At 60.8% G+C, this 25,422-nt stretch overlaps 2 protein-coding genes and 1 non-coding gene across 3 annotated transcripts; 1 reads left to right on the top strand and 2 right to left on the bottom strand.

Annotated features, from left to right (window-relative positions):
* Positions 1 to 6,578: 6,578 nt before the first annotated feature.
* TRNAG-UCC (transfer RNA glycine (anticodon UCC)) lies at positions 6,579 to 6,651 on the bottom strand. Its single transcript has one exon. It is a non-coding gene; the product is annotated as a tRNA-Gly (tRNA).
* A 4,498-nt stretch (positions 6,652 to 11,149) lies between these two features.
* EDF1 (endothelial differentiation related factor 1) lies at positions 11,150 to 14,816 on the top strand. Its single transcript, XM_060013240.1, has 5 exons — positions 11,150 to 11,340; positions 12,842 to 12,893; positions 13,263 to 13,423; positions 13,712 to 13,805; positions 14,367 to 14,816. Exons 1-5 carry the CDS (start codon positions 11,263 to 11,265, stop codon positions 14,426 to 14,428), a joined length of 447 nt encoding a protein of 148 aa, XP_059869223.1. The 5' UTR covers positions 11,150 to 11,262; the 3' UTR covers positions 14,429 to 14,816.
* Positions 14,817 to 15,535: 719 nt separating this feature from the next.
* Positions 15,536 to 23,901, bottom strand: MAMDC4 (MAM domain containing 4). Its single transcript, XM_060013241.1, has 27 exons — positions 23,856 to 23,901; positions 23,082 to 23,189; positions 22,835 to 23,008; positions 22,630 to 22,755; positions 22,308 to 22,438; positions 22,140 to 22,224; positions 21,864 to 21,989; positions 21,554 to 21,691; positions 21,375 to 21,463; positions 21,116 to 21,289; positions 20,772 to 20,856; positions 20,507 to 20,686; positions 20,279 to 20,404; positions 19,987 to 20,118; positions 19,320 to 19,436; positions 19,018 to 19,152; positions 18,743 to 18,879; positions 18,453 to 18,672; positions 18,214 to 18,351; positions 17,988 to 18,106; positions 17,813 to 17,903; positions 17,513 to 17,659; positions 17,199 to 17,333; positions 16,971 to 17,098; positions 16,757 to 16,865; positions 16,056 to 16,234; positions 15,536 to 15,927 (listed from the first exon to the last, which is right to left on the bottom strand). Exons 1-27 carry the CDS (start codon positions 23,899 to 23,901, stop codon positions 15,886 to 15,888), a joined length of 3,417 nt encoding a protein of 1,138 aa, XP_059869224.1. The 3' UTR covers positions 15,536 to 15,885.
* Between the last annotated feature and the right edge of the window lie 1,521 nt (positions 23,902 to 25,422).

Consider the following 25,422-nt stretch of genomic DNA (forward strand, 5'->3'; position numbering starts at 1 on the left):
GCAAACGCCACATCCCCGGAATACAGCAGCAAGGCCCCTAGGCCTCCATTACAAGTTCCGTGAACTTCAAGGCTGAGTTTGCCACCAGCAGCCGTGGAAACCTCCTCAGTCCCCACCTACGCGTTCCATGAGGTTTCCCTCAAGGCCCATAACTAACCGAGCTCTCAGGTGTAAGGAGGTTTCTCCTCCTGGGGTCTGGGGGGCCGAGGCCATCCTGTGAACCCACTGGCAGCACGGAAGGAAGTGGCTCTTGCTGCAGAGAGGAGGTCCCCCCTCAGCAGCACCCCTCTTTCTTCAGGGTAAAGTGGAAGTTGTTCGCCGGCCTTCTGCAGTGACTCCCTGGGGAGGGTCAGACCTCACTCACCCTTCCAGCATCGGGGACAGCACAGGAGCGCTGGGCTCAGGGCCCCCTCAGCCCACCCTGCATCCCGAAGAGATTTCCTGGACGAAGGTCTTGCTTCCTGGGAAGGAGGCTGCCTGCAGCCCTCGGCACTGACAGGGCTGAGCCCATCTCGAAGGACCTGGCGATGCTTCCAGCATGAAAATGATTTCATATCTCTCAGACTGCCAGTTTCAGAGGATTTTCCTGAATACATTGTGTGTGTGTATGTGTGTGTGTGTGTGTGTGTGTGTGTGTGTGTGTGTGTGTGTGAGAGAGAGAGAGAGAGAGAGAGAGAGAGAGAGAGAGAGAGAGAGATTCTGACAACAGGCCCCCGAGTTGAGATGGGGTAGAGGGAGCCTCGGCAGGGAGGGGCTGCTGACTGAGAAGCGGCCAGCCCACCCCCGCCTGCCAGCTCAGAAAGGTGACACCTCGATCCAGGCGGGCTGGAAAAGGGATGACTCACTCTGGTCGTCGGGCAACTCAGGGGATTCCCACGCGGGTTCCTTCCTGCCAAAAAGAAAGCAAAACTCAGCCTCTGAGGCAGCCATGCGGGGAGGTGGCTGGGACAGCCCCGAGCAGACCCTAGAGGGGGCCTGCGTCATCCACCTGCTCCCTGAGGGCTGGGGTCTAGGGCCTCTGTCCTGTGCCTCAGTGCCCCCCAGAGAGAGGCGTGGGCCTGGCTACAGATCCGGGTCGATGCTGCGGTGGACGCTGGCTTTTCACAGCTCGCCGGCCAGGCAGGAGAGGCCCCAGCAGCTGCCCACTGGGCCTGCAGACCCCGGGGGAGGTGCTGCCGTGGCCACGCACTCTGCCCCAAGGCCCCCTTTCCCAGGCCCCTGGCGCCTGCCCCGCCCCCTTGGCTTTCCTCCCTCGGGTCCTGGTCTGCGCCCAGGACATTTCTGAATGCTGGCGGTACCTCCGCTCCCCACTGGCATGGCCAGTCCCCTTGGACATCTCACCTCCCATCCTTTACTCACCCAGGCCTCTGGGAGACAGCACTCAGGGCCAGGAGGCAGGAAGGCCGACATGGGCCCCCACTTAGGACCCTGGACATGGGCTGCCCCTCCTGTGCCGGTGCTGTCCCCAGAGCAGAGGCCGGCACTGAGCAGAGCCAGCCTCCCAGTACAGCCCACTTCCCGTCCTGAGAGCTCGCCCCGCTTCTTTTCTCGCTTTTCAGACATTTGAAGGTCAACCGCGGGCTGCAGCTTCTGAAAGGAGCTGGTTTCACTCTCACTGTGTAATCACCTGATGGATGCATTTCCAGAAAGGCCGGCCTCCAGCTCTGCCCAGAATTCCCCTGCCCGGGAGTCAGCCACAAGGGGCTCCCCCACTCCCCCTCCTGGAACTGCACAGCCAGCACCGTCCCTCCCCAAGAAAAGGAGAAAGACGAGGCTGGTGAGACCCCGCAGCTGACTTCATGGCAGCAGCCAGTGCTCTGGGACCAGGACCGCCCACACCCAGGCCCTAATGAGGTGCAGAGAGCACGGTGGTGACAGCGTGCACGTAGCGCTGCGTCCTCTGTAAGCAAAGGTGGAAAAGAATGGTTTCCGTGTCTGTTTGTACTCTCTGTAGACTTGGGAAGGGTGCGGGAGAAAGTAGTCAACGTGATGGGGGCCAAGGAGCAGGCCGTGGTCACTGTACACCATCCCACAGTTTTTAAACCACCTGATGATACCACCGATTCAAAAGCATTTGGTTTTAAACAACAGAAGGTCATTTCGGAAGCTCTGGAAAACACAGAAAAGTACCAGGAAGAAGGCAAAGATCACCCCAAATTCCCCCACCCTGCCCAGATTCCGCACTCAACACCCACCTCCCTTCAGCCGATCTCAGAAAACGGACGCCACCCCACACCCGGAACGGAAGGCCTGGGGGACAACCTCACATGCAGAATCACAGGTGCCCGGGCTTCCCTGGCCAACCCTGGCCTCCGATCGCCAGGCCGACCCGGCCCCAGGGCCTTTACACCGGCCAGTGCCTTGCCGGGACCAGCTCCCTCACTCCCCGGGCGAGGGCTCAGCCTGGGCCCTCTGCAGGTCCTAGGGTCTCAGATAGAGAAGGTCTCTCCTGCTGGCCCTGTGTTAAGTGGGTCCCCCCCCACACACACCCCGTGGGACTAGACTCGGTTTGTGTGCCCGTGTCCTCTGCCAGCTGGGTCATTGAAGGGCAGCGGCCTTTTCGGCCTCATTGGGGAGCAGCGGCGGGTCCGCGCGCGCCCTCGGCCGGCCACATCCGGAACTGCCGCTCTGGCCCCTTGACTCCGGCCGGACCTCCCGCCCAGGCACCGCGCCCCTGCTCCCTGTGGGGACCTTGCTCCACCGCCTCACTTCGGACCCGCAAACCGTAAGATGGCTCTGCTCACACTCGGACCCAGCAAGTGATCACCTGGCCAAGGTCCGCAGCTCTGTGTCGGAGAGGCTCGGGGTGGCCCTCAGGGGTCTCCCAGCACCCCACTGCAGCAGGCATTCCCCGCCCCACCACTGCCACCCTCTTCCATGGGGCTCCCACCTGTCCAGGACCCAGCATTCTTCAGCTCAGCTGGGACCTCTGACCCTGGTTCTGCCAGCTGTCAACCGTACCTCCTTGCTTCCCCAAACCCCAGGCCCATCCTTGGCAGCCCCCACTCTCCAGCCGGCCCCCTCCCCTCCCCTGGCCATCTGTAGAGGCCCTGCACCCGGCTCAGTCTAAGTGGTCCTGCTTTCTGCAGCTGAAGGAAGTGGCCACCAGTGCGCAGGAGAAGCTGGCAGCCTCCTCCACTGCCCAGTCCAGCCACTCACCCTCCTGGACCACAGCCCATCCTCTCCTCCCGCACACCTGGCCTTTCCAGTGCTCGCTGGGGACGCCCAGTGGATCTTTTAACTCCCCTTCTCCATGGGACCAAGTGTATTCGGTGACAACGACAATGGCTGAGAAGAAAAGCAAGCTGTGAAAATATTTTCTTGCTGAACTTCATGTACACAATCATGTGAATAAAAAGTAAATACATTCAATAAACAGTACAAAAAAGGGGAAAGTGATGGATCAAAACTTTCTTTACATTATGTATTTTCTCAAAAACAAGGGGAATACTTACACCGACATATCCATTTTTCACATTAATGAATAACAGTATAGACCAGTTTCTGTTTTTGAGTCTTAATATCTGCAAATTTCACAGTGCTTTTGTCACCATCAGTCTTTTTTCTTCTTGTCATGTTCAATAGAGTATCCAGCCATATTTGTCCATCTATTTTCACTCGTAGTTGATCAAAGGATACTTTTTATTGACCTTAATAAACCTGTAATTTTCTCTCACTTGAAACCACAGACGCACCAAGTTAGGAAGAACTGTATGTACCTCCTGCAAATTGTGATTCTGTTAGTGTCTTTGGTCAAAGCCGATCCCTGGTGCCTTTCAGACCTCTCCGCAGTTGAAAAATTGTAAATTCCAATGAAAACTCTGAGTGGCTGTATAGAACGACAGGGTTGAAGTAAGTCGGGCGTAGTAGCGGTGCTAATGTCACCTGCTTTGCTGTCTAAATGCAGGAGCACAGAGTTCTGCCAGGGCTGGAAGTACACATGACACCCAAATGTTAGGAACATTCCCCCGAAACACAGGGTGCAGCTGATTTCCACGTAGGACACAAAGCGCGCTGGGGTTTGCCGGTGCCAGCAGCCGCCAGGAGACATTTTGAGGAGGAGTATTTGTATTTTATCACTGGCATCATTTAGGATTACTACATGAACCTTTAGCTAATTGCATCATATACGATCTACCCTTTGGGTCCCAGAGTGAGGGGGGTCATCAGAGGCTAGCTGCGCTGGCTCCAGGCAAACCCAGAGGCCCCGGCCCCTGAGCAGGCTGGGCTGCAGGGAGGGGCTGAACACTGTGTAGGGACGGCTGGACCCCAGATCCCGTCTCCAACCCACACAGCCAGGCAACTTCCCTCTCCTCACTGCTATGGAAGGCAGGAGGTGATGAATCCAAGGGCTCTCTAGCCTAGGGACGCCGGGCTCAGTTCTTCCCCTTGGCGGCCACCTGGCTGGCAGTCAGGCTAAGGAGGAAACAGTGGGTTGGCCACGTGTTGCTCTTTGGGACCCTCAGACGAAATGGCTCTGTCCCACCCTGATCACCCTAAAGAGGAGCCCACCCTGGCAAGTCCTGCCATGCACGTGAGGCTCTCAGCTGCTCCCAAGGGCCACCCTCTTGGATGAGACAGACAGCCAAGGGTTGGGACAGTTGCGCGAAAGACATCAAAACAGATGAAAGGAGGGGGAGGGAGGGTGCAGGTACCTGAAAAAAAAAACATGACCAGAACTAAACTTGGTAACCTCAGAGGGACAGAGAGAAGAATATGTGAAACAGGGTGCTATAAATTTCCGTGCCGTAGAAGGAGCAGATAGACTAGAGCAGGGAGCGCTTAGAAACTAAAAATGTGATACCAAATTAAAGAAAAAAGTCAGTGAAAGGGTGGTAAGTTGAGGAAATCTCCCAAAAGTGGAGCAGAAAGAAAAGGAGTTAAAAATAGAAAAGATAAGGACATTCACAGCCCCAGGAGGGAATCTAAGATCTTAGTGATAGGAATTCCAGAAAGTGGAAACAAGCAACGAAGGGAGTTAGTTATCGAGGAAAGAGCACAAGAAAACATTCTCAAACTGAAGGGCCTTATTGTCCAAACTTAGGGGGTCTAGAGTGTGGAGCACATGGTGGGGAAGCACACCAAGGCCATCACCCTGAGGTTGCAGAGAAAGGAGGGCAAGTAGAAGGTCCTAAAACTTCCAGATGGGGGGAGGGGGGAGGGAAGGGAGAGGAGAAGGAGGGAGAGACAGAGACAGAGGCAAAGAGAGAGAGGAGGAAGCCCACACAAAGCAGGTCATAAATAAAGGACTGACAACAAGAAAGACACGGGACTTCTCAACAGTAATATGGAAACTAGAAGACAATAGAGCCTGACTTTGAAATTCTAAGAGAAAACATATTCCAACCTGTAATTTGTTGCTCAAAGTATCAATCAATCACCTTGAGAGTTGATGATGGGATAAAGACATTTTCAAACATGCTGTCTCAAAAAATTTTCCTCCCATGTAGTCTTGGTCTGAAAGTTACTAGAGCCTGTCCACCAAGATAAGAGTGAAAGGAAAGAAGATGCTGGCATTGGCTCCAGGAGACAGAAGAAACTCCTCAAAAGACAGTTCCAGGCTCGGGTCTGGACGAAGCCCACCCAACTTTGCTGGGGAGAACAGGCTGCAGAGGATGAGGCTTGGGAAACACAGGGATGGCCAGTCACCTGATGGGTGGAGAGGAGATCTGCAGCCCCGACAGACAGTCTGGGGCTGAATTAATGGGGGTAAATAAAAATGAAGTGAATTAACATGCAGCTAATCAAAAAAATTAGAGACACTTGTCAACACAAGGAAAAAGTGATGGGGGAAAGGAAGTAGAATCCTAATGCATTATGTAGATCTGCTGTGAACAATACTTATACAGTCATATTCATCAGAATACTAACAAAGGATGTAACCAATAACTTTTAAGTTAACAATGAGTAACAAGTAGCTTGTTGGTCTGTTGATCCAACCTGACATAGTTAGCTTCCATAGGGTGTTCAGCCCCTCTCAGCCCCCTGACCACTCCTTTTGCCCTGGTCAGTCCAATTCACTGCCCATACTCCCCTGAGCACTGCCTTCACCCCATGTTCACACCCCCATCCTCCACACTGGCCAGAGGGCTCTTCCCCAAAGGAAAACCTCAGTGGGTTACTCCTAATCCCCAAAGGCTCCTTCTTTTCAGAAAGTGCCTGTCTAGGGACTTCCCTGGTGGCGCAGTGGTTAAGAATCCTCCTGTCAATGCAGGGGACACGGGTTCGAGCCCTGGTCTGGGAAGATCCCACATACTGCAGAGCAACTAAGCCCGTGCACCACAACTACTGAGCCTGCGCTGTAGAGCCCGCGAGCCACAACTACTAAGCCTGCATGCCACAAGTTCTGAAGCCCACGTACCTAGAGCCCCTGCTCTGCAACAAGAGAAGCCACCGCAATGAGAAGCCTGCGCACCACAACGAAGAGTAGCCCCTGCTCACCGCAACTAGAGAAAGCCCGTGCACACAGCAACGAAGACCCAATGCAGCCATAAATAAATAAATAAAATATTTGACTACTAGTGAAATTTTTCCCAATTTTTTTTTTTTGCCACACCTTGTGTCATGTGGGATCTTAGTTCCCTGAGCAGGGATCGAACCTGCACCCCCTGCATTGGAAGTGCATTGTCTTAACCACTGGACCACCAGGGAAGTCCCAAATTTTTCCCAATTTGATGAAAAACATTAATATATAGATCCAAGAAGCTCAGCAAACCAAAGGAGGATAAATATGAAGAATGGTATAATTGGGCACATAATAGGAACCCCCTCTCCCCCCCAAAAAAAGAGAAAATCTTGAAACAGCCAGAGAACATGTCACATTACATGCAGGGCACAATGATCAAAATAGATATGAACGACAGATGATTTATCATTGGAAACAATGGAGGTCAGAACACAATGGGACAATATTTATAAAAGACATCCTTCAAAAATAAACACGGCAATTCCTCAAAAAATTAAAACTAGAGTCACCACATGATCAGCAGTTCCACTTCTGGGTACATATCCAAATAACTGAAATCAGGGTCTAGAAAAGACACGTGTACATCCACGTTCACAGTAGCACTACTCACAGTAGCTAAATACGGAAGCAACCTGTGTTCATCAATGGCTGAACGGATAAGCAAAATGTGGTATGTACGTGCAATGGACTATTATTCAGCCTTGAAAAAGAAAGAAGTTCTGACACAGGCTACAACATGGAGGAACCTTGAGGACGTCATGCTGAGTGAAATAAGCTAGTCACAGAAGGACAAATATTGTAGGATTCCATTTATATGAGGTTCCTAGAATAGTTAAAGTCCGAAAGTCCGAAAGTAGAGTGGTGGGTGCCGAGGGCTGGGGGAGAGGAGGAATAGGGAATTAGTGTTTCATGGGAACAGAGTTTCAGTTTTACAAAATAAAGAGTTCTGGAGATGGATTATGGGTGATGGTTTCACAGTATCATAAATGTATTTAATGCCACTGAACCCTACACTTTAAAAATGGCTAAGATGGTAATTTTTATGTTAAGTGTATTTTATCACAATAAAAAATGCTTTTTTACAGAGGGGAAAGGGATGACACAAAAGCTGGGCTGCCAGGAAGTGGGGTCCTTGGGGCCACCTCAAGGGCTGTTGGCCATGGTGATCATGAGCTGCCTTTGAATGTGTGAGTAGCCCCTCCTTTGTGAGGGTACAGACCTTCACGTTTACTAGATTTTACTGGATAGTATTTAGTTGATAACTTTTTTTTTTTTTTTTTTTTTTTTTGCGGTACGTGGGTCTCTCACTGTTGTGGCCTCTCCCGTTGCGGAGCACAGGCTCCGGACGCACAGGCTCAGCGGCCATGGCTCACGGGCTTAGCTGCTCCGCGGCATGTGGGATCTTCCTGGACCGGGGCACGAACCCGCGTCCCCTCCATCGGCAGGCAGACTCTCAACCACTGCGCCACCAGGGAATCCCAGCTGATAACTTTTAATGCTAATTTTCACCAGGGAGGGACTTCCCTGGCAGTCCAGTGGTTAAGACTTCGCCTTCCAATGCAGGGGTTGCGGGTTCGAGCCCTGCTCAGGGAGCTAAGATCCCACATGCCTCGCGTCCAAAAAACCAAAACGTAAAACAGAAGCAATATTGTAACAAATTCAATAAAGACTTTAAAAATGGTCCACATCAAAAAAAAAAAATCTAATTTTCATCAGGGATACAATATTCAAGTTAATATCTTTATTTGGGAAATAGAAAAATAGCCATGTTTTATCTTTGTTTTCCAGAAGGCTACAGAATTCTCTTTTCCCTTCTCCATGAATGGAGATGTGTGACGCTGGTTACTTTAGTGAAGGCAAGCAGGGGATTCATTAAACAGCAGTGGTGTGACGCCTCAGGGGAGATGTGAGCTGCTCACCAGGCCTCTTGAAGCTGATTCTCCATGCCACCTGCTGCAGCTTCGCCCCCAAAGCTACTCTCCCGTGGACCCTGAGTAAATCAGGAGCACCCAGAGCCAGGAGGGGGTGAGCACGGGTGACCCGACAGGGAATGGGTCGGGGGGAGGGGCACAGACACCTGTACCACCTGTGCCCTGGTGGTAGCTCATGCCACAAGGACGGGGGCTGCAGAGGTCTCTGTGGTATCAGGCCTGGACTCCTGACCAAGGGCCAGATGTGATGATGGCTATCCTGGCAGACACCTGCATGGACAGAAGACACCAGGGTCTAGGATGCCCCCTCTCTGGGCTGAGCCAACCAGGGCAGATGCAACACCACGGAGCTGATGCAACTTCTCCTTTGGGGATCACAGCCCTCAAGAGAGGGCCTCACTCGAGGGTTCACATGGCCGGGTGTTGCTTCAGTTCCAGGAGTAGGATATCTTGACTTAAAGAGGTTAAGACCGCCGTCTCTTTCTAAGCAGCCTCCTCTCTCTTCACACTCTTCCTGGGCCCGCTGCAGTGACCACAGGCATTTTTGGGACCCCACTAAGAGGAGCTTGAGTTGGGATGCACTTAGTTGGGGTACATGGGATATTTTTATGCTGTTCACAGTCTTGCTGGCCTGTCCTGGGGCAGGTACATCTTCTACATCTGCCAACTACTACCCGCACAGCGCCTGGAACTGGAAGTACGTGGAGCAAAGGAGAAACAAGGTTTGTCGTATGAACCAAAAGGGAGTCTATGCAAAATTGTTAGCAGAGGACTCGGCTGTCCTGACTCCTGGATAGAATGTGTGGATTTAATTACAGAAAACTCAGCCAGAGTTGGAGTCGACTCGGGACTGGCCTGTACGGTGTGCCCTCATGCCTGCCATGCATGTCAATTACCCCAAACAGGAAGAGATCTCTGCCTACATCTTGGGCAGGAAGGTGCCTCTACTTACCGTCAGGCAGGAGGAAGGAAACTTCCCTCCACCCCCCAACAGCCCAGCCAATCAGAGACTGCAGCAGTCCAGCCAACAAGAAGCCTCCATTGGACCCCCAGCTCCCCAAACTCTTTGGTTATCACAGCCCGTCCCAACTCCCCCTTCTCCCTATAAAAGCAAGTTCTTCCTGTTCTCCCGATTTGCCTATGGTCTGCCACAGTTTTAATATTCTGAACTGTAATTCCTAAATATACTTGCTTTTGCTGGTAAGATAACTGGATGTTATATTATTAAAGTGTACACATTTATCAGAATTCCTGTGTTGTGGAGCATAAACCTATAAGAATGCTACAAAGAGTGAGCACATCTGTGCGAAGCGCAGGTATTACCCAAACCGAGGTCAACGCTAACAATCAGAGACAAATTTGATCACACAGGTTAGAAAAATGTCTGAATTGTCTTCCTGTTCTTTCCGTAAAACAATTCTGCAAAGTCATGATGTGGCATTCAATGAGGATACAGCCAAAAATGTAAGCAAAAGCATTAGAGATGCATTCATTAATTCATACAAACGTTATTTTTCTGAATTTTGTGATGTGTGGAGTTTGTCAGTTTTTTTAAATTTATAGACTTATTTTCTCATTATACAAGATTATCATAGGGCTTCCCTGGTGGCGCAGTGGTTGAGAGTCCGCCTGCAGATGCAAGGGACGCGGGTTCGTGTCCCCGTCCGGGAAGATCCCACATGCCGCGGAGCGGCTGGGCCCGTGAGCCATGGCCGCTGGGCCTGCACGTCCGGAGCCTGTGCTCCGCAACGGGGGAGGCCACAACAGTGCGAGGCCCGCGTACCGAAAAAAAAAAAAAAAAAAAGATTATCATAAAATAACTATAAAATATTACAAAGTTATTGTTAAATAACTTATTCACGTTATATTATGTACACATATATTACATATTGTAAAATTATGTATATATTATATTATTCAAAATATACGTGTTATACAAAAACATTCTCTTTTGTAACTAATTTTTTTTATAATTTTATATATTTCCTTGGAGTCCTCCCACAAAATATATTTGCTTCAGGCCCCACCTAACCCGCACCCTGGCCCCCATCATCTTTGCATCACATGAGCAGAACTCCAGAGAAACAGAACTTCCATTTGCGTGCCAGGTGACCAAAAAAGGCATGAAACAGAAACTAACCTCAACTACAGGAAAATCAATGAGGCTACCTTTCCCTTGCATCCAGTCTGCGCGCCCACCTTGCCCGCGAGGGGCCAGGCCAGGCCGGGGCTGCTCGATCCCCATCCCCAAAGCTGCGACCAGGAAGCCAGGTGCGGACCCCAGTCTCCCTCCCCCTACCTGCTCCTCCCCCGAGTCCCCTCTTCTCCCCTTCTCGCCCCGGCGCACAGTACCCGCTACTCGCATTTCCCCTTCCCCTCCCAGTACCCCTCTTCACGTCCTGCGCCCCGACCCCGTTCCAGAGCCACCCTGCGCCGCCTCCCCAAGCCGGGTTCCCCTTCCTCCCACCCCCTCATCCTCTCGCCTCCCCGCCCACGGCCCCTGTACCTCTCATTGCCCCACATGCCCCTCATCACCCCCCAGCGCTCCCAAGCGCCCCTCCAGCTGCCCCTGGCGCCCCCCCCCGGCCACCCCCACACACAACGCCCCCCAGCGGCCGCACGCCCCGGCCGCGACTTCTCCCGCCCCACGTCACGCACCTCTGGCGTTTCCACAGACGAGCCGGGCACGGATTGGCCCCGAGCCGCGGGAAGTGCCCGCCCCCAGAGCCGCCGGCCAATGGGAGGAGGGGGCGGGCCCGAGGCGGGCGCCGGAAGCGCTCGAGCGACTAGGGGTCGTCGCGTCGCCGGGTTTCGAGCAGCTGCCGCGGAGCCGCCGGACGGACCGCCAGCGCCGCCTGCCCCGCCATGGCTGAGAGTGACTGGGACACGGTAACGGTGCTGCGCAAAAAGGGCCCCACGGCCGCCCAGGCCAAGTCCAAGCAGGTGCGGGCTCAGCGCGGGCCTCGGGGCCCAGGAGCGGCCGGGCGGGCGGGGCGGACGCGGGGCCGGGGGCGGGGAGGACGCGGGGCTGGGGGCGGGGAGTGGGGACTGGAGCAGGGACCGGGTGGGAGCGGAGCGGGGACAGGGGGCGGCGACGGGGCGGGGGCCGGGGGCAGGAGTGGGAGACAGGGGCGGGGTGGGGGTGGAAGGGTCCGGATGGTCTTAGGGCAGTGACACAGGCCTGCGGGCGAGGCGCTGGACCTCTTGGTGGGGACAGGTACATAGGGACTGGAGGGGAGCGGGGCGAGGTTAGCGGGGTGGACCTCGGGGCGCAGATGGGGGATGGAGCGCAGATAGGTGGTGGGTCGAGGGGAGGGATGGGACAGGGGCACAGTTGCCTGGCACCCCCGCCCCAGGGTCTCCTTCCCGCTTCTGCGGGCTGCCGGGTGCCTGGCCAGTCCGCTGCCGCCTGTGGAGCCCACTGAAGCACATTGCCGGTCATAGGGAGTCCCTGGCCCCAGGCTGAGGTGGCCTAGGACCCTGCGTCCCCAACTTGCAAGGGTAGCCGGCATGCCCTGAGGGGTACTTGGGGCAGAAGGTTCCCTGGCTAGTCCATCCGGGGTTCATCTGTGAGTCGATGTGAGGGAAAAGGGGAAGGGCAGTTTAGTCCCCACCCCTGCTTGTTTCTGCTCTCAGGCCGCCTTGGGCCAGCCTTAGACACGCAGTGCCAGGTCTGGGCCAGGACTAGCTTTGGCACTGGTGATCAGCATTCATTGACCTGCCCAGGACTTCTCAGTTAGTCAAAACCAAACTCACTCTTTTTTTTTTTTTTCCAAAGGAAACTTAATAGCCACAAGCTAGGAATCATGTGAACAGCTCTAGAAAGCATCTGTGCACCTGTCACACTGAGAATGTCGCACAGTCATGTCTCTGAGGTGTCAGAAGCTTCAAGAAATACACTACATTAATACTCGGGGACTGTAGATCAGGGGATGTCGCTGTCTTTGCTGATGTTGGGGACGGGGGCTGCAGGCTTTGTGCGACGTACTGTCTTTTATCAGGAGCCGGACTGGCTGAGGAAGGCCAGACCAGGTCCTCACTTGACGTTCCTTCCTGCTTTTGCAGGAGAGTGTACTAGAGAGGTAAATCTATTTCAAGTGTGGGTTTCCGAAAGGAATCCATTAGCACGTTGTTTTCAGCAGCCAAGACGTGAGCTCTTTCTGTTTTCCTTAGCAGGAGTTTATTGAGAGTTGCCTGGATATTTGGTTGTAGAGGGATTTGTATAAGGGGCTTTGGTTTAAACCCAGCATTTGCTTGTCAGTGCTTGGAAAAGCATCAGGTACTAAGCACGTAGCCCCGCGCTTAGGGGCATGAGCTCGGAGCTCACGGGCTCAAAAAGCGCCAGGCGCTAGCAGCGCGCTGACTGGCTGACAGCAGCCTAAACCGGTGTTTGCCAAATAGTGCAAAGCTAATTTTGACCGAAAAACACTTGCTAATTTTCCAGGCCATCTTAGCAGCTCAGAGACGAGGAGAAGATGTGGAGACTTCCAAGAAATGTAGGTACTCGTGTGTCCACTCGCAAGACCGGGGGGGGGTGCTCTTGGGGTTCGTACCTGCAGACGCGTGCGTGCTGCCCCCGGGCTGTCGGGTGGCTGCTGGCAGCTGAAGCCGCCGCAGAGCTGGGCGACGTCAGGGATCTTGTGAGAGCAGCTGTGGTTGGCGTAGGTCAGGAGGGATTGTTCTCCTCCTTAGTTCACAGATTCTGGACTTGTCCTTTGCGTGCTCTTGTCCCCACTTTGGGTGGCCTGGCCTAGCACGTCACCCTGGGCACAGGGCGCCTCTTGGGCCTGGTTCCCATTCTGAAACGGCTCTCCTTCGGCTTCATTGCAAACCCTCTCCTCTGCTCTTGCCTCGTGCCGGTCCAGGGGCCGCCGGCCAGAACAAACAGCATTCGATCACCAAGAACACAGCCAAGCTGGACCGGGAGACCGAGGAGCTGCACCACGACCGGGTGACCCTGGAGGTGGGCAAGGTGATCCAGCAGGGCCGGCAGGGCAAAGGACTGACACAGAAGGACCTGGCGACGGTGAGCGCGGCGGGTCCCCTCCTCCCGGGCCGTGGTCGGGCAGGCGGGAGGCGTGGGCTCCGCTCTCCTGGTGACTTGAGGGCTTCAGTTCGCTCTTGCCCCGGGAACCCTGAGCCCTCTCGGGGGGGCCACACGAGTCGGCTGTAACTTCCTGAGCTGCTATCCGCTCAGACCCTCGGCCTGCACAGTGCCGCGGGGGTCGGCGCCTGAGGCGCCTCACCTGGATGTGTTCTAGTCTCCCAGCATCTCCTTCTGGAACTGACGTGTGCAAATACACGTTCTCTTTAGAAAATCAACGAAAAGCCACAGGTCATCGCGGACTATGAGAGTGGCCGGGCCATTCCTAACAACCAGGTTCTGGGCAAGATCGAGAGAGCCATCGGTGAGTGTCCCGCCATCCTTCAGTGAGTCTCGGCTGCCGCTGCCTGACCGTGCGCGGTACGGCCGCCCCTCCTGGGTGGGCTTGGTGAGGAGGGGCGCAGGAAGGCCCCTGGGGCCCCGGAATTCTCCGGCGCCTGAAGAAAATTCCCACGAGCATGTAGCGTCTGGGCGCCTCCCCCTTTGGCATCTCCCCGAGCCCCCTGTGCTGTGGGCCTCGCTCTCCCTGCCCCGCCCCCAGCATTGGCGGCAGCGTGGCTCCCAGAGCGAGGAGGCCTAGTTCTGGGGAGGGGCGTCCTCTGTCCCCATGAAGACGGGCAGGCACGTGCTCTTCAGAGTCAGGCGTGGAAGCTAGTGTGGTGGGCGTGGTGCTCATCGGTTTCCCGCCCCTCCACACACGCGCCCACTGCCCCCCGCCTCCAGTGGAGCCTGGGAGCCGCGCTCAAGGGTCGGTGCTGGTGCCGCTGCCCCCTCCGGGGCAGTGGGTAGTGGTGCTGTGGAGCTGCCCTGTGCCTTGAAGACCCAGGGGCGAGCTGCAGTGGTCATGGGCCGGTGGCTCTTTCAGGCCTCAAGCTCCGGGGGAGAGACATTGGGAAGCCGATCGAGAAGGGGCCGAGGGCGAAATGAGCACAAAGCCTCGAAATCAGTGCGTTCCGGCTGATCTCGTCTGGCTGGTTCCCCTTGACCACCAGCGCCAGCGCGGGTCTCCTCACCGGCCGTGCGGAACACAGGGCGGTAGCCCTGCCCGGGAACCCCCTCTACCCGTACCTGCTGTCAAACTAACAAAACCTTGCAGCGTGTTTGCTTCTCCTGATTGTTTTCCTTCCTGTCCCCGTCCCTCACGTGGGGTGCAGAGCGCTGCCTTCCTCTCCCCCGGGGTCTGCCCTGTCACGGCTGTGGCTCCAGGGAGCTCGGAGGGGGGACCGCCTCGCACACGGTGGGCAGCCACCGTCTGGGAGAGGAGCTGCGTGTCCGGCCCGGCTCGTAGAGAAGCTAATAAACGTTTGTCGCCCTTCCTGCTGGTGCTGAATCCGTGCTGTCCGGCCTCGCCTCTTGTGCCTGCAGCTCCCCCTCCCTCTGGCCCCCAGTGTGGCGAAGGGCTGTTTGCATGCAGCACTGTGGGGGAGTCTGCGGGCCAGGAGGGTCGCTCTGCAGGCTGTTGCTCGTCACCTCTGCTGGGACGGTTAGTGGGCGTCCATCAGCTTCTTGGCGCCAGACCCTGGCCCTCCCCGGCACTGAGTCCCTGGTCACATCGTTCCGTGCAGAGCCCAGTGGGCCGGGGTGGCAAGGTGGAGCCACCTGGGCTGGAGTCCAGGGTACCTGGCCATGCAGGTGTGGCCATCACCCCCTCCCCTAGGACAGCCATGCCCGGGGGGCCTTCCAGACCTGGCGGGTGGTGTCTGAATCTCCCTCGTGGAAGACCAGAGCCTGGGACTGTCCCTAGGTCAGAAAGACTCAGCTCCATTTTATTAGATGAGGGTGGCGTGTGGGCGGGGACCTTGACCATGGGAGGGTGGACACGGTGACCTTTATTTGGGACAGGGGACACATCAGGGCATTCCTCCTACAAGTCCAGCTCCATGCCACCTTGGACCCAGTTAAGTGTCTGCTCCTCAGTCTGTCACCGGCAGCTCTGGGGATTTCTCTCTGTCTTAAATCAGATGCAGAATCGCCCGGTGAGGTGGGGCCCCTGATGGGCCTGGGTCGGAGTCCCACTAGGCTGGCCAGAGGCTCGCTTGGCCTGGGGCAGGGGCTTCTCAGGTCCCGCTGCGCCTCCCTCCTGGTGCCCCTAGCCCCTGGCGCCGTCTCCGGGGACTGCCTGTTTCCAGTCTCCTGAGCCACTGAGGCACGTGGGAGGGGCCCCCAAGCACATCCTCTTGGGCAGGTCGGGGAGCCCGGGGAGCCCCCGCTTCCTGCTGGCCTCAACCTTGGCTGGCCAGCGGGGGGTCCCTTGTGGGCCGGGCCACTTATTGCTGGGGTATGTAGCTGCGGCCCCTGTGAGGGTGAGGGATGCAGGGGCTCGACGTGTCCTGGGGGGTGGGAAAGGTGTTGGTCCCTGGGCCACGGGGTCTTCTCTGCGTCATCTACTGGTCATTGGTGACCGATGCTGGCAGGGTGACATGGCCCTAGGAGGAAGGAGGAGATCTGTGGCCACCGGGCAGCGGTGGCCCCGCGTGTGGGAGGGTCCTGTTCACCGTCCAGCCGAGTGCAGGGCTCAGGGGCTCCTGCCCGCCACCCCCCCCAGGGCTCCTACCGCGTTGAACAGAATGTTGTCAAAGCTGGGGGCCACGGTGTCCGTCTCCCCCCAGAAGGGGCAGCCCCCCCTGTTCTGCAGCCAGCGCCGTCCCGCAAGTCCAAGCAACACCAGCAGCATGAGGAGGAGGAGGGTGCCACCAACCACCGCTGGCACCGACGTGGCCACTGCTGTGTCTCCTGTGGGTGTGGGGTGCGTGACCCGGGATCCGAGCCCTCCCTGTCAGCCCCACGCCCGGGCACGGCCGTCCCCACAGCCCTGAGGACTTCTGCGCCCCCCGCTAAAGGAGGGGCGCCGGTCGTGCCCACACAAGGCTCCCAGCTGAGGCCGGGCCCTGGTGGGCAGGCGGCTGCCAGCTGCGGAGCTGGGGGAATCGAGGCCCCAGGCTAGGGCCCCACCCCGCCTTTGTCACAGAACACCAGCAACCGCAGGTGCTGCAGCAAGAGGCTGGCTGTGGCCTCTGGCCTGACCGGACGTGGGGGCGCGGAGTGCAGAGGCCGGGGAGGGGCGCCCCAGTCCTGAGCGAACAGGGGCCAGGGGCGGCCCAGCCCGGCATGGGGCACAGCGGGCGAGCGAGGGGACGGTGCAGGGCCCGGCCCGGTGGCTCTCCTGGTCTCTTGGGCCAGGAGCAGGCCGCTGGCAGCCACGTGGGCCGTGAACCACCGAAGCTGGTGGAGGCCCAGACCCGGGGCAGGGCTTACCCTGGCTGGGTGTAGGCAGCTGGCAATGTTGCCCGGCCAGGTACTCAACATCATCCAGGGCAATGGGCCCCAGGGCTGGCTGGCCGCCCAGAGTGGCTTCAAACACAATCTAACCGGGAGGGAGAAGAGGCTGGGTGGGCCCGAGGAGGAGGATGGCCCCTCCTGAGCTCCTGAGCCCCCTGAGGTCCCCCGGCTCTGGGCGGTCCGGCCTCACCTGGAACTCCTCGGCGCTGGCCACTTCCACCTGGCCTTCCAGCCACTGGTGCCGCAGGCGCCCGCCCGCGCCCCACACGGCCAGCTGACCCCGGGCGCTGCTCAGGAGCACCCTCAGCTCACCCTTGTCTGAGAGCAGGGGGCCAGGTGTCAGACCCCCAACCCGGCGGGAGGCGGGGCTGCCCCCGTGCCCGGTGCCCCCACCACGCTCGCTGCCGGCCCGACTCACAGAAATGCTCAGGAAAGCCCATGTGGTACCAGAAGCGGAGGCAGGAGGCCTCGGTGGCGGGCAGTGGCTGGCTGCGCAGCCAGGCCGCTCGGCCCCCCGGGCCCAGCACGCCCGTTTCGAAGAGAGCAAAGTGGCCTGGCAACGAGAGAGGGCACGGTGCCCCGTGGACCGGATGGAGCCAGGCCCCCCTGACCTTTGGCCTCTGACCCTGGCGGGAGCCTGGCTGGGCTGGCCGGTTGGCCCGGACTGGGGTGAGTGAGGTGTGTGGCCGGGGGTGTGTATGGCGCTGGGGTCCCTTCCCGACTCAGACCCACCTGCCTCTGTGCCCAGGGTGTGGTCCACAGGCGGCTGGGGGTAGCGGGAGGGCGCGGCTCCACTGCTCCAGTCCCAGCTGTACCCACCCAGGCCAGGCCAGGGCAGATGGTTCCAGCCACACAGACCAGCCTCAAAGTCACAGGAAGCTGCAAGGGACTTGGGCAATAAGCGGTGCTGCCCCCGTCCCCGGGGCACCACCGCTGCGGGGGCTAGAGGTCAGGCCAGGCGTCTCGGGGGAGGCACAGAGCTGGTACCACCAGGAGCCAGGCAGGTCCCAGGGCCAGGCCACGGGCTCCCACCTGGCCGAGGGCAGGGCCCATCCTGGAGGAGCAGGTCGTCCAGCGCGATGTAGGAGCGCTCCACGCCGGCGGCCACGGCCTCAAACACCACCTGGCGGGCACGGGGCGGGGGGGCTCGCTTCCGGTCGGTACTGGATGGCCCTTGGGGGTGAGGAAGGCCCTCCACCCCGCTCACCCTCCAGGCCCGCTCGGCCTGCAAGTCCACGCTGCCCAGGCGCCAGGCAAACCCTCCATCGGTGCCGATGCTGAGCACCTGCCTCCTCTCGGCCTCCTCCACGTGGACCCTCAGCGTGCCTGCCGCCCGAGCAGCCACAGCCCCGGTCAGCGGCAGGGGCGGCTCCCGAGCGGCCTCCAGCAGGGGCCTGAGGGACCCACGGGCCCCGCTCCCGGCAGCCCCTCACCTGGGTTGCGGAGGCTCAGGTGGTACCAGAAGCTCAGGCAGGCGGCCTGGGCCAGGGGCCTGTGCTCCTCTGAAATCAGGGAAGCCACGTGGCCACGGGGCAGGGCCTGCGGGCTCATGTCCACCACCATGTAGTGCCCTGGGGGGTGCCAGCGTCAGCCTGCTGGCCCCCCCCGCCCCGCCCCTGCCCCCCAGCTCCCCACCCCCACCCCACGCCTCTGCCCCACCCCCTGCTGGCACCCTGAGCCGTCTCTGTGGTGTGGTCTGCAGGGGGGCCCCGGGCCGCCTGGCCCGTGGCATTGGTCTGGCGTGTCCAGAGGCCCCGGCCCCCCGTGGAGAAGCCGCAGGCGGAGTCCTCGAAGGAGCAGCGCTTGGGGGCCCAGCAGGGCCCGGGCCGCACAGTCATGTCGTCCAGCGCCATGGTGCCGTGGTACCCGTCCCGGAGGCCCTCGAACAGCAGCTGGGGGACAGCGGGGGGTCAGCTGTCTGGGGCCTTGCCCTGCCCACCTCTGCCGGGCACCGGGCCTCACTTGGTACTTGGCACTGGAGTCCTGCGGGTGGTGGAGGGTGGCCCAGGCCTCATGCCAGCGGTTGCCGTGGGTGCCAGACCGCGACCACAGGTGCCTTTCTCTCTCCCCTTCTCGCCTCATTGCCAGGCGCAGAGTCCCTAGGGGGAGGCAGGGTTTGGAGGGGACAAGACCCCGACTCCTGCCTCTCACCCCTCCTAGAGCCCCGACGGGCCCAGAGACAGAACTCGAGCCCCCCGTGGGCCTCCACCGCGGCCCCGCCCAGCACGGGGTCTCACCGATCTGGGGCCCATAGAGGTGGTACCAGAAGGAGAGGCACTCCTGAGCGGCCGCGGGTGACTGGGGCCAGGTGAGCAGGTGAGCACCGGGGCCCTGGGCTGGGAGTTCCGTGGGGTCTAGGAGCATGAAGTGGCCTGCAGGCGGGCCGTGGGGCTGAGCCGCAGAGACGCCAGGCTGGGGACACTCAGCCCAGAGCTCCCCTCTGCCCCCTGGGAGTCCGGTCTGGGAGGCCCCCGGGGTGGGTATGGGAGGCCGCTCCGAGTCTGAGAGCCGCCCCCAGGTCGGGGCGCCCCTGCCTCACCTTGGCCTGTGGTGTGGTCGTACCCAGGGCCACGGCTCTCGACTCGGTGCCAGTGGGCATCTGTGAGGTGGCCAGTGTGCCAGCCGCAGGTGCCCCGCTCAAAGTTACAGGAGATCTCTGGGGGTAAGGCACTGGGGGGTCAGCAGCCCCCGCACCCCTCCTGAGCCCCGAGAGGGTGGGAGAGACTTGCTCCCGGACTGGGGACTCCCGGGGGTTCCTCGAGGAGGCCTGGGTGGGAGGCCCCTGGGTGGGGACTGGGCCACGGTGGTCACCTTTCTCGGTGACCGCCGCAGGGCTGCAGTCCTTCAGGGTCACGCTGTCCACCCCAGCGCCCTGCTGGCCAGGGCCATCCAGGTCCAGCAGCCCAACGAACTCCAGCTTTACAGGGGCGCGGGGGACGGGCCGGTAAGTCAGGGCCGGCTCCGCGTGCCCCTCGCCCCCCGCCCCAGGCTGCCCGCCTCACCCGGAAGGGCCGGTGGCGAGCCCCGAGAAGGACTGTGTCCACTTTCCAGCCCCCGGAGCTGCTGCCCGCGGCCTGCCACACCAGCTCACGGCTGCTGCCTTCCACCACGACCAGCTCCAGGAAGCCTGGTAAGGGGTCACTGTGGGCTGGCCCGCCCCACCTCCGCCCCAGGGCTGGGCAGAGGGCCTGGAGGGACAGCGGTACCTTGGGGGTGACTCTGAAAATAGTAAGCCATGTGGAGTTCACAGCGGGGGCCAGAGGGGCCCAGGGTGGGTGTGAGGACGCGGGCCTGCTCTGCCAGCTGCCCCCAGGCCCTCTGCACGGACAGGAAGTGCCCTGGGGAAGAGCAGGCGTCTCAGAGCTGATTCCTGAGAATGGGGGACACCCCCCAATTCAGAGACCCTCCCCGGTGAAAAGAAGCAGAGCGGGGACCCTTGTGCGGGTGCAGTTGGAAGGCAGGCTGCAGGCTGCCCTGGGCGGGGCACTCGGGCCTCACCAGCGGCCCCGCTGGCGTCCATGCCAGGGCTCCCGCTGTCCTGGGCCGGGAGACGCACCCACTGCAGCCGCCCCACACTGGCATCGTCCCAGCCCCCGGCCGAGGGGGACTCGAAGTCCGTGGTGCCTGCAATGGCAGCCGGTGTGAACGGTCCCGCCCACCACTGCGAGCGGGGCTGGTCTGGGGGAAGGGAGGTGAGGGCTCCCCGCACCCAGCTCCGCCTCTTACCGCATTCCTGCTCGTCCTCGCCCCCAGGGCACTGCTGCTGGAAGTCACACAGCTGCTCCGGGGGGACACACAGCTCCCCACACAAGAGATGTCCGGGCTCGCAGAAATTCCAGGGCTGCAGGCTGGACAGCTGGGACCGGGGACCTGGAGCCCAGAGCCCAGGAGGTGGGCCAGCCACCTCTGTGGGGGCAGAGCAGGGATCAGGCAGGTGGGTGGGGGCTGTGCCTCTCCTCACGGGGGGCGGGGGGGTGCCCAGCAGGCTCACCTGGGACTGGTTTGCAGTGGTCAGACAGGATGAGGTCATCCAGGCCCACGACGCCCCCCGGGCCCGTCTGCCCGGCCAGGAGGATCTGAGGGCGGAGGCGGCTCTGTCATCCCTGGGTCTGCTCCCTCGAGCCCTCTCCCCACGACCCACACCTCGTACCTGTCTATCGCTGGACGCTCCCTCCCGTCACCACCCCAGCCCTGCAGGAGGGGCCTCGGCGGGCAGCCCCTCCTCCCCTCTGGCTTGCCTTCCTGCTGAGACAGCGGAGGGGCCCAGACCGGACTCCCTGAGGGGCCCCTGGACCTCCCCACGTCCCTGCATGGCGCTGCCCTCGCCAGCCTCACCCGAAAGGGGTGCTTGCTCTGGATGTCAACGCGGTCTCGGACCCAGGCGGCCCCCAGTTCCCCGTGGCGCCTGCGCAGCAGGACAGCGGCCTGGGGGGCGCCAGCGCTCCGCGTCTGCAGGAACACCTGGAGGCAGCCGGCCTCGGACCCGTGCAGGTAGTGATAGAAGGTGAGCTGGAAGGGGAGTGAGCATGTCAGGGGAGGCTCTCCAGGGCCTGGGCGATCAGGGTGGCCACCCTGTGTCCTCCACCCGCCTCACCGAGCACTTCTCGGGGGCCGAGGCCTGGAACTCGGGGCTGGAGAGGATGGCTGGGGCGCTGGGCTCTGCCACGGCCACCAGGAAGGAGCCTGGGGAGACAGCAGGCGTGAGCCGGGCTGGCAGGGGTGCTGTGGCCGAGCGTGGCCCGGGTGGCGGCCGGGGTCCCTGGGGGGCCTCACCCTGCGCGCTGTTCCGGCTGTGGTCACGGTGCGGCCAGGCGGGGTGCTGCGGACCGCCCGCGCTGTGGTTCCGGGCCCAGCCCTCTGAGCGGTTCCACAGGCCCAGGCCCCTCTCAAAATCGGTGGCCGTGTGGTGGTCTAGGGCGGGAAGCGGGGCTCCGGCTACCACGCGGGGCCTCCTCCCTGGGCCCCCCGCCTCCCCGGGCCTGTGCTGATGGCCCCAGCTCCAGGTGGACAGGAGCTGCCTCACCCCCAGAAGGACCGTGCCAAGGGACAACCCCCGCCCATGGCCCCGCCAGCCCCGGCTCACTGCAGGTGGGCGTGTCTTCATCTGAACCGTCGCCGCAGTTGTCCTCCCCGTCGCACAGCTGGTGGGGCTCCACGCAGGCCTTGTTCTGGCAATGGTGATGCCCAAGGGGGCAGTGCGCCTGCGGGGCTAGGGTGGGGGAGGGTTAACCCACCACCCCACCCCAAGGCTCCGGGTCAGGGCAGCTTGGGGAGAGGCTCAAGGCCGGAATGAGGGGACCACGGGCTCCTGCTAACCCCTCCCCCACCCAGGGGTGTGTTCACGGCCTGGGGACCTTACTGGGCAACCCACAGCTCCAGAAGGCCACGTCGTCCAAGGCCACAGCACCCCTGCGGGTGGCGTTTCGGGTGGCAGAGAAGGTCACCTGAAGAGAGCGAGGTCCCTGGGATCTCAGGCAGAGCTCAGACCCTTCTCGCTGCCCCCACCATGCGACCGTCCCCGTCTCACCCTGAAGTCACCCTGGATGCGGCCGGTGGGCACCACCAGCTCCTGCCAGCCTGGGACCCAGGGCCCCGAGCTCCGCCACAGGGTCAGTGTCTCCACACCGTGGGTCAGCTCCAGCCGCAGCTCGGCCACACCTGCAGTGGGGCGTCCCAGGCATCTCAGGCCCCGGGACCCCTCCCCCTGCCCGGTGGCTGCTGCGCCCTGCCCCAGGACCCCTGCCCGTCCCGTCCTGGGGGCGCCCTCCCGTCTCTGCGGCAGCTCCCCTTCCTTTCCCGGTCCCTCCCCTCAGGACCCGCATGCGGGGCGCGCGGTCCTGGGCCCGCACCTCCAGAGGCCACGTGGTACCAGAGGCTCAGCTCACAGGAGGGGGCTGCCTCACGCAGGGTTGGGGAGCGCAGGGCTGCGGTGGCCACCTCTCTCCCACGGTGTGTGCCAGCAGCCGCGTACCAGCCTGGCCGGGCCGAGAGGTCAGGAGACCGGGCGGGAAGCACAGAGGGGAGGGCTAGTGTGGAGACCCGCCCAGGCCTCACCGAGGTCAGTGCCCAGAGTGTGGTCCGAGCGCGGCCCTGGACCCTCCGGCGTGGCCCCTGCCCGGTCTCGGAGCCAGCTGTAGCCCGAGGTGCTTATGTCCCGCCAGCCACAGGAGTCCTGCTCGAAGTCGCAGGCGAAGGGGGCGCCCAGGGTGGGTGAGGCCCCGTGGTAACCTGCAGGGCAGGTGGTCAGGTGGGGTGCCTGCAGGCGCCGGCCCTGCCCGCTCCCCGCCCGGCCCCGGCTCACCGCACTGGGCCTCGTCGGGGCAGCCCCTGCAGTCACACACAAAGTTGCACACGGCCTCGCGGGGGGGTCTGCAGCGGCTGGGGCCCCAGGCCCAGCCCGGGGACCTTGCTGCCAGCAGAGAGACAGCCAGGTGGCCTGGGGTAGGGAGACACCACATCCCAGTTTGCCTGGGACTGTTCCATGGCCCAGAAACTGCTCAGACTCGGGCGTCCCGGGACATAGGTCACACTGCTTTGGGGTCCAGGCCAGGAAGTCATGCAGGGAGGGGGCTGGGTCTGTGTCTGGGGGCCTGGAACCCAGAGAACTGCCACCTGGGGGGTCCCTGTCAGGGCCAAGCAGAGAATGACTGAACCTGGGGAGGCTGCCTGCGTGCCAGGATGGGGGGTGCATGGGCGAGCGAGGGACCAAGGACCCCTGATGTGGGACACTCCCTGGGGAAGAGAACAGGAGCCCAGCAAGAAACCGGAGGGGCTGCCAGCAGGGGGCCCCCTCAAGGGGCTGCATCAACGGGTGGCCCAGGCCCCCCAGAGCTCTGTCCAGGTCAAGAGTGGCTGACTACCATCTGCCTTCAGGGCCCTCTCACCTTGGAGCCCAGGTGGAGATGGAGGCCAGGGAGAGCAGCACCCTTCCCCGGCGGGGCCATCCCCAGGACTCCAAGGGCTCGCCTGCGTCCCCCACTGCAGGCCGTCCAGGGCCTGAACCCCTCCTTCTCTGTAGGCCCAGCACCCGAGCCCCCGGACACTCCTGCTTCGGGAGCCAGACCCGACGACTCACCCAGGAGCAGGACCAAGACGGGCAGGAGGTGGCCGGGCAGAGACATGGTCAGGCCAGAGGAAGGGAGACCAAGGGGCAGTGTGTGCACCGGCCAGCCTGGTGGGCACTTTTCCTGGTCATCAGCCCGAGGCCCCACTGGCTGACTCTGCTCTAATCGGAGAGTGGGGCTCAGCCCCATCTGTACCTGCGGCCCCTCGCCTGGCCCCGCCCTGCGCTGACAAGGACGGGCACCCGGCTGTAAAAGCATCCAGGAGAGGGGCCCCTGGCCTAGGTGGGCTCCCACCTGCCTGGCTCCTTCAGGCCAAAGGTCAGGCTCCGACCATCATGCCCACTGCTGCCCAGCCCTGCCGGGTGGAGGCCCCACTGGAGACAGCACCGAGTGACACCGGCCTCGGCCGCTTCTCCCGGGGTCTCTGACCCCACACCTGCTGGGAATTCAACTCAGCCTGGCCCGGGTCGCCAGTAGGAAACCAGCTTGTGCAAACCCCCCATCCAGCCCCTGAGTTCCCTGCACGGGTTGGGGCAGCCCTAGCAACCCGGGACGTTGGCCTCCATAGCTCAGCCTGTGGGTTCCTCTTCGCTTGCTCTTACAAACGATGGACAGACTATTCGTCAGCAAGTGTCCCGAACGGTGTGGGCTGGACGCTGCCAGGCACAGGGTCCAGAGGAACCTAGAGACTCTGGGGCTTGTGGCACCGACCCCCCCTGGAGGATTTGGAGCCAGGCTCCACCCGCAGTTTACTACGGTGCAGCCTGGGGAGCTTGTCTCACCTGAGCCTCAGTTTCCTCATCTTTGTTTTAAAATTTATTTATTTATTGGCTGCGTCAGGTCTTAGTTGCTGCACGTGGGATCTTTTGTTATGGCGCACGGGCTCAGTAGTTGCGGTGCGTGGGCTTAGCTGCCCTGCAGCACGTGGGATCTTAGCTCCCCGACCAGGGGTCGAACCCGCCTTCCCTGCATTGCAAGACGGATTCTTAACCACTGGACCACCGGGGAAGTCTTTCCTCGTTTTCAAACGTGGTCACAATGGTGCCTGCCTGGACAGGCTCCCGTGAGGGCCCTGGAGGCTCACAGGAGGCTGGCGCGGCAGGGTCACAGCCTCGGCAAGGGGCACCTCCGCTCCCCACAGCCCTGCGCCAAGAGAAGGGTCTTGGGAGAGGGGCTCCCAGCTCCAAGTCTGAAGCCCTGCCTGTTTACTTGGAGCAGAGCCTGTGGCTGCGGCGCAGGGCCGTGGGACCTGACCTTGGAGTCGAGGGGTCGTAGACTGCCTGACTCATGACCTCAGTTGGCAGCTGGCCAGGAGGGTGGTTGCTGGCGCCTGCCCTCCCTGCACACTGGGATGGGTCCCCGCCTCGGCAGGCCCGAGGGACTCAGCCCTAGCTCCTTGCGTAAGGGCTCGTCAGGCCTCCTCCCAGGTGTCCTTGGGGATAGCAGGTGCGTGGAGAAGCAATCAGGCCATAAACGGGGGCAGCAGCCCAGGGGCCCCCTTATCAGGCCCCAAAGGGCTGAGTGTGCACTGCCACTCCCGGGGCCCCCAGGGGTGGAGCGGGGTGAGGGGCAGCCAGG

Source organism: Delphinus delphis, chromosome 6, assembly GCF_949987515.2.
Source record: "Delphinus delphis chromosome 6, mDelDel1.2, whole genome shotgun sequence".
In the NCBI taxonomy this organism is placed as follows: Eukaryota; Metazoa; Chordata; class Mammalia; order Artiodactyla; family Delphinidae; genus Delphinus; species Delphinus delphis.

Bases quoted from the DNA above. Each gene is read 5' to 3' on its own strand.
- MAMDC4 (XM_060013241.1), bottom strand. From the start codon at position 23,901: ATGTCTCTGCCCGGCCACCTCCTGCCCGTCTTGGTCCTGCTCCTGG. The intron at 21,464-21,553 runs GTGAGGCCCCCC...CTGTCTCCCCAG, and splicing joins CAGCCGGAACAGCGCGCAGG to GCTCCTTCCTGGTGGCCGTG. The intron at 17,660-17,812 runs GTGGGAGCCCGT...AGTCCCTTGCAG, and splicing joins TGGGCCCTGCCCTCGGCCAG to CTTCCTGTGACTTTGAGGCT.
- EDF1 (XM_060013240.1), top strand. From the start codon at position 11,263: ATGGCTGAGAGTGACTGGGACACGGTAACGGTGCTGCGCAAAAAGGGC. The intron at 12,894-13,262 runs GTAGGTACTCGT...GTGCCGGTCCAG, and splicing joins TGTGGAGACTTCCAAGAAAT to GGGCCGCCGGCCAGAACAAA. The intron at 13,424-13,711 runs GTGAGCGCGGCG...CGTTCTCTTTAG, and splicing joins CACAGAAGGACCTGGCGACG to AAAATCAACGAAAAGCCACA.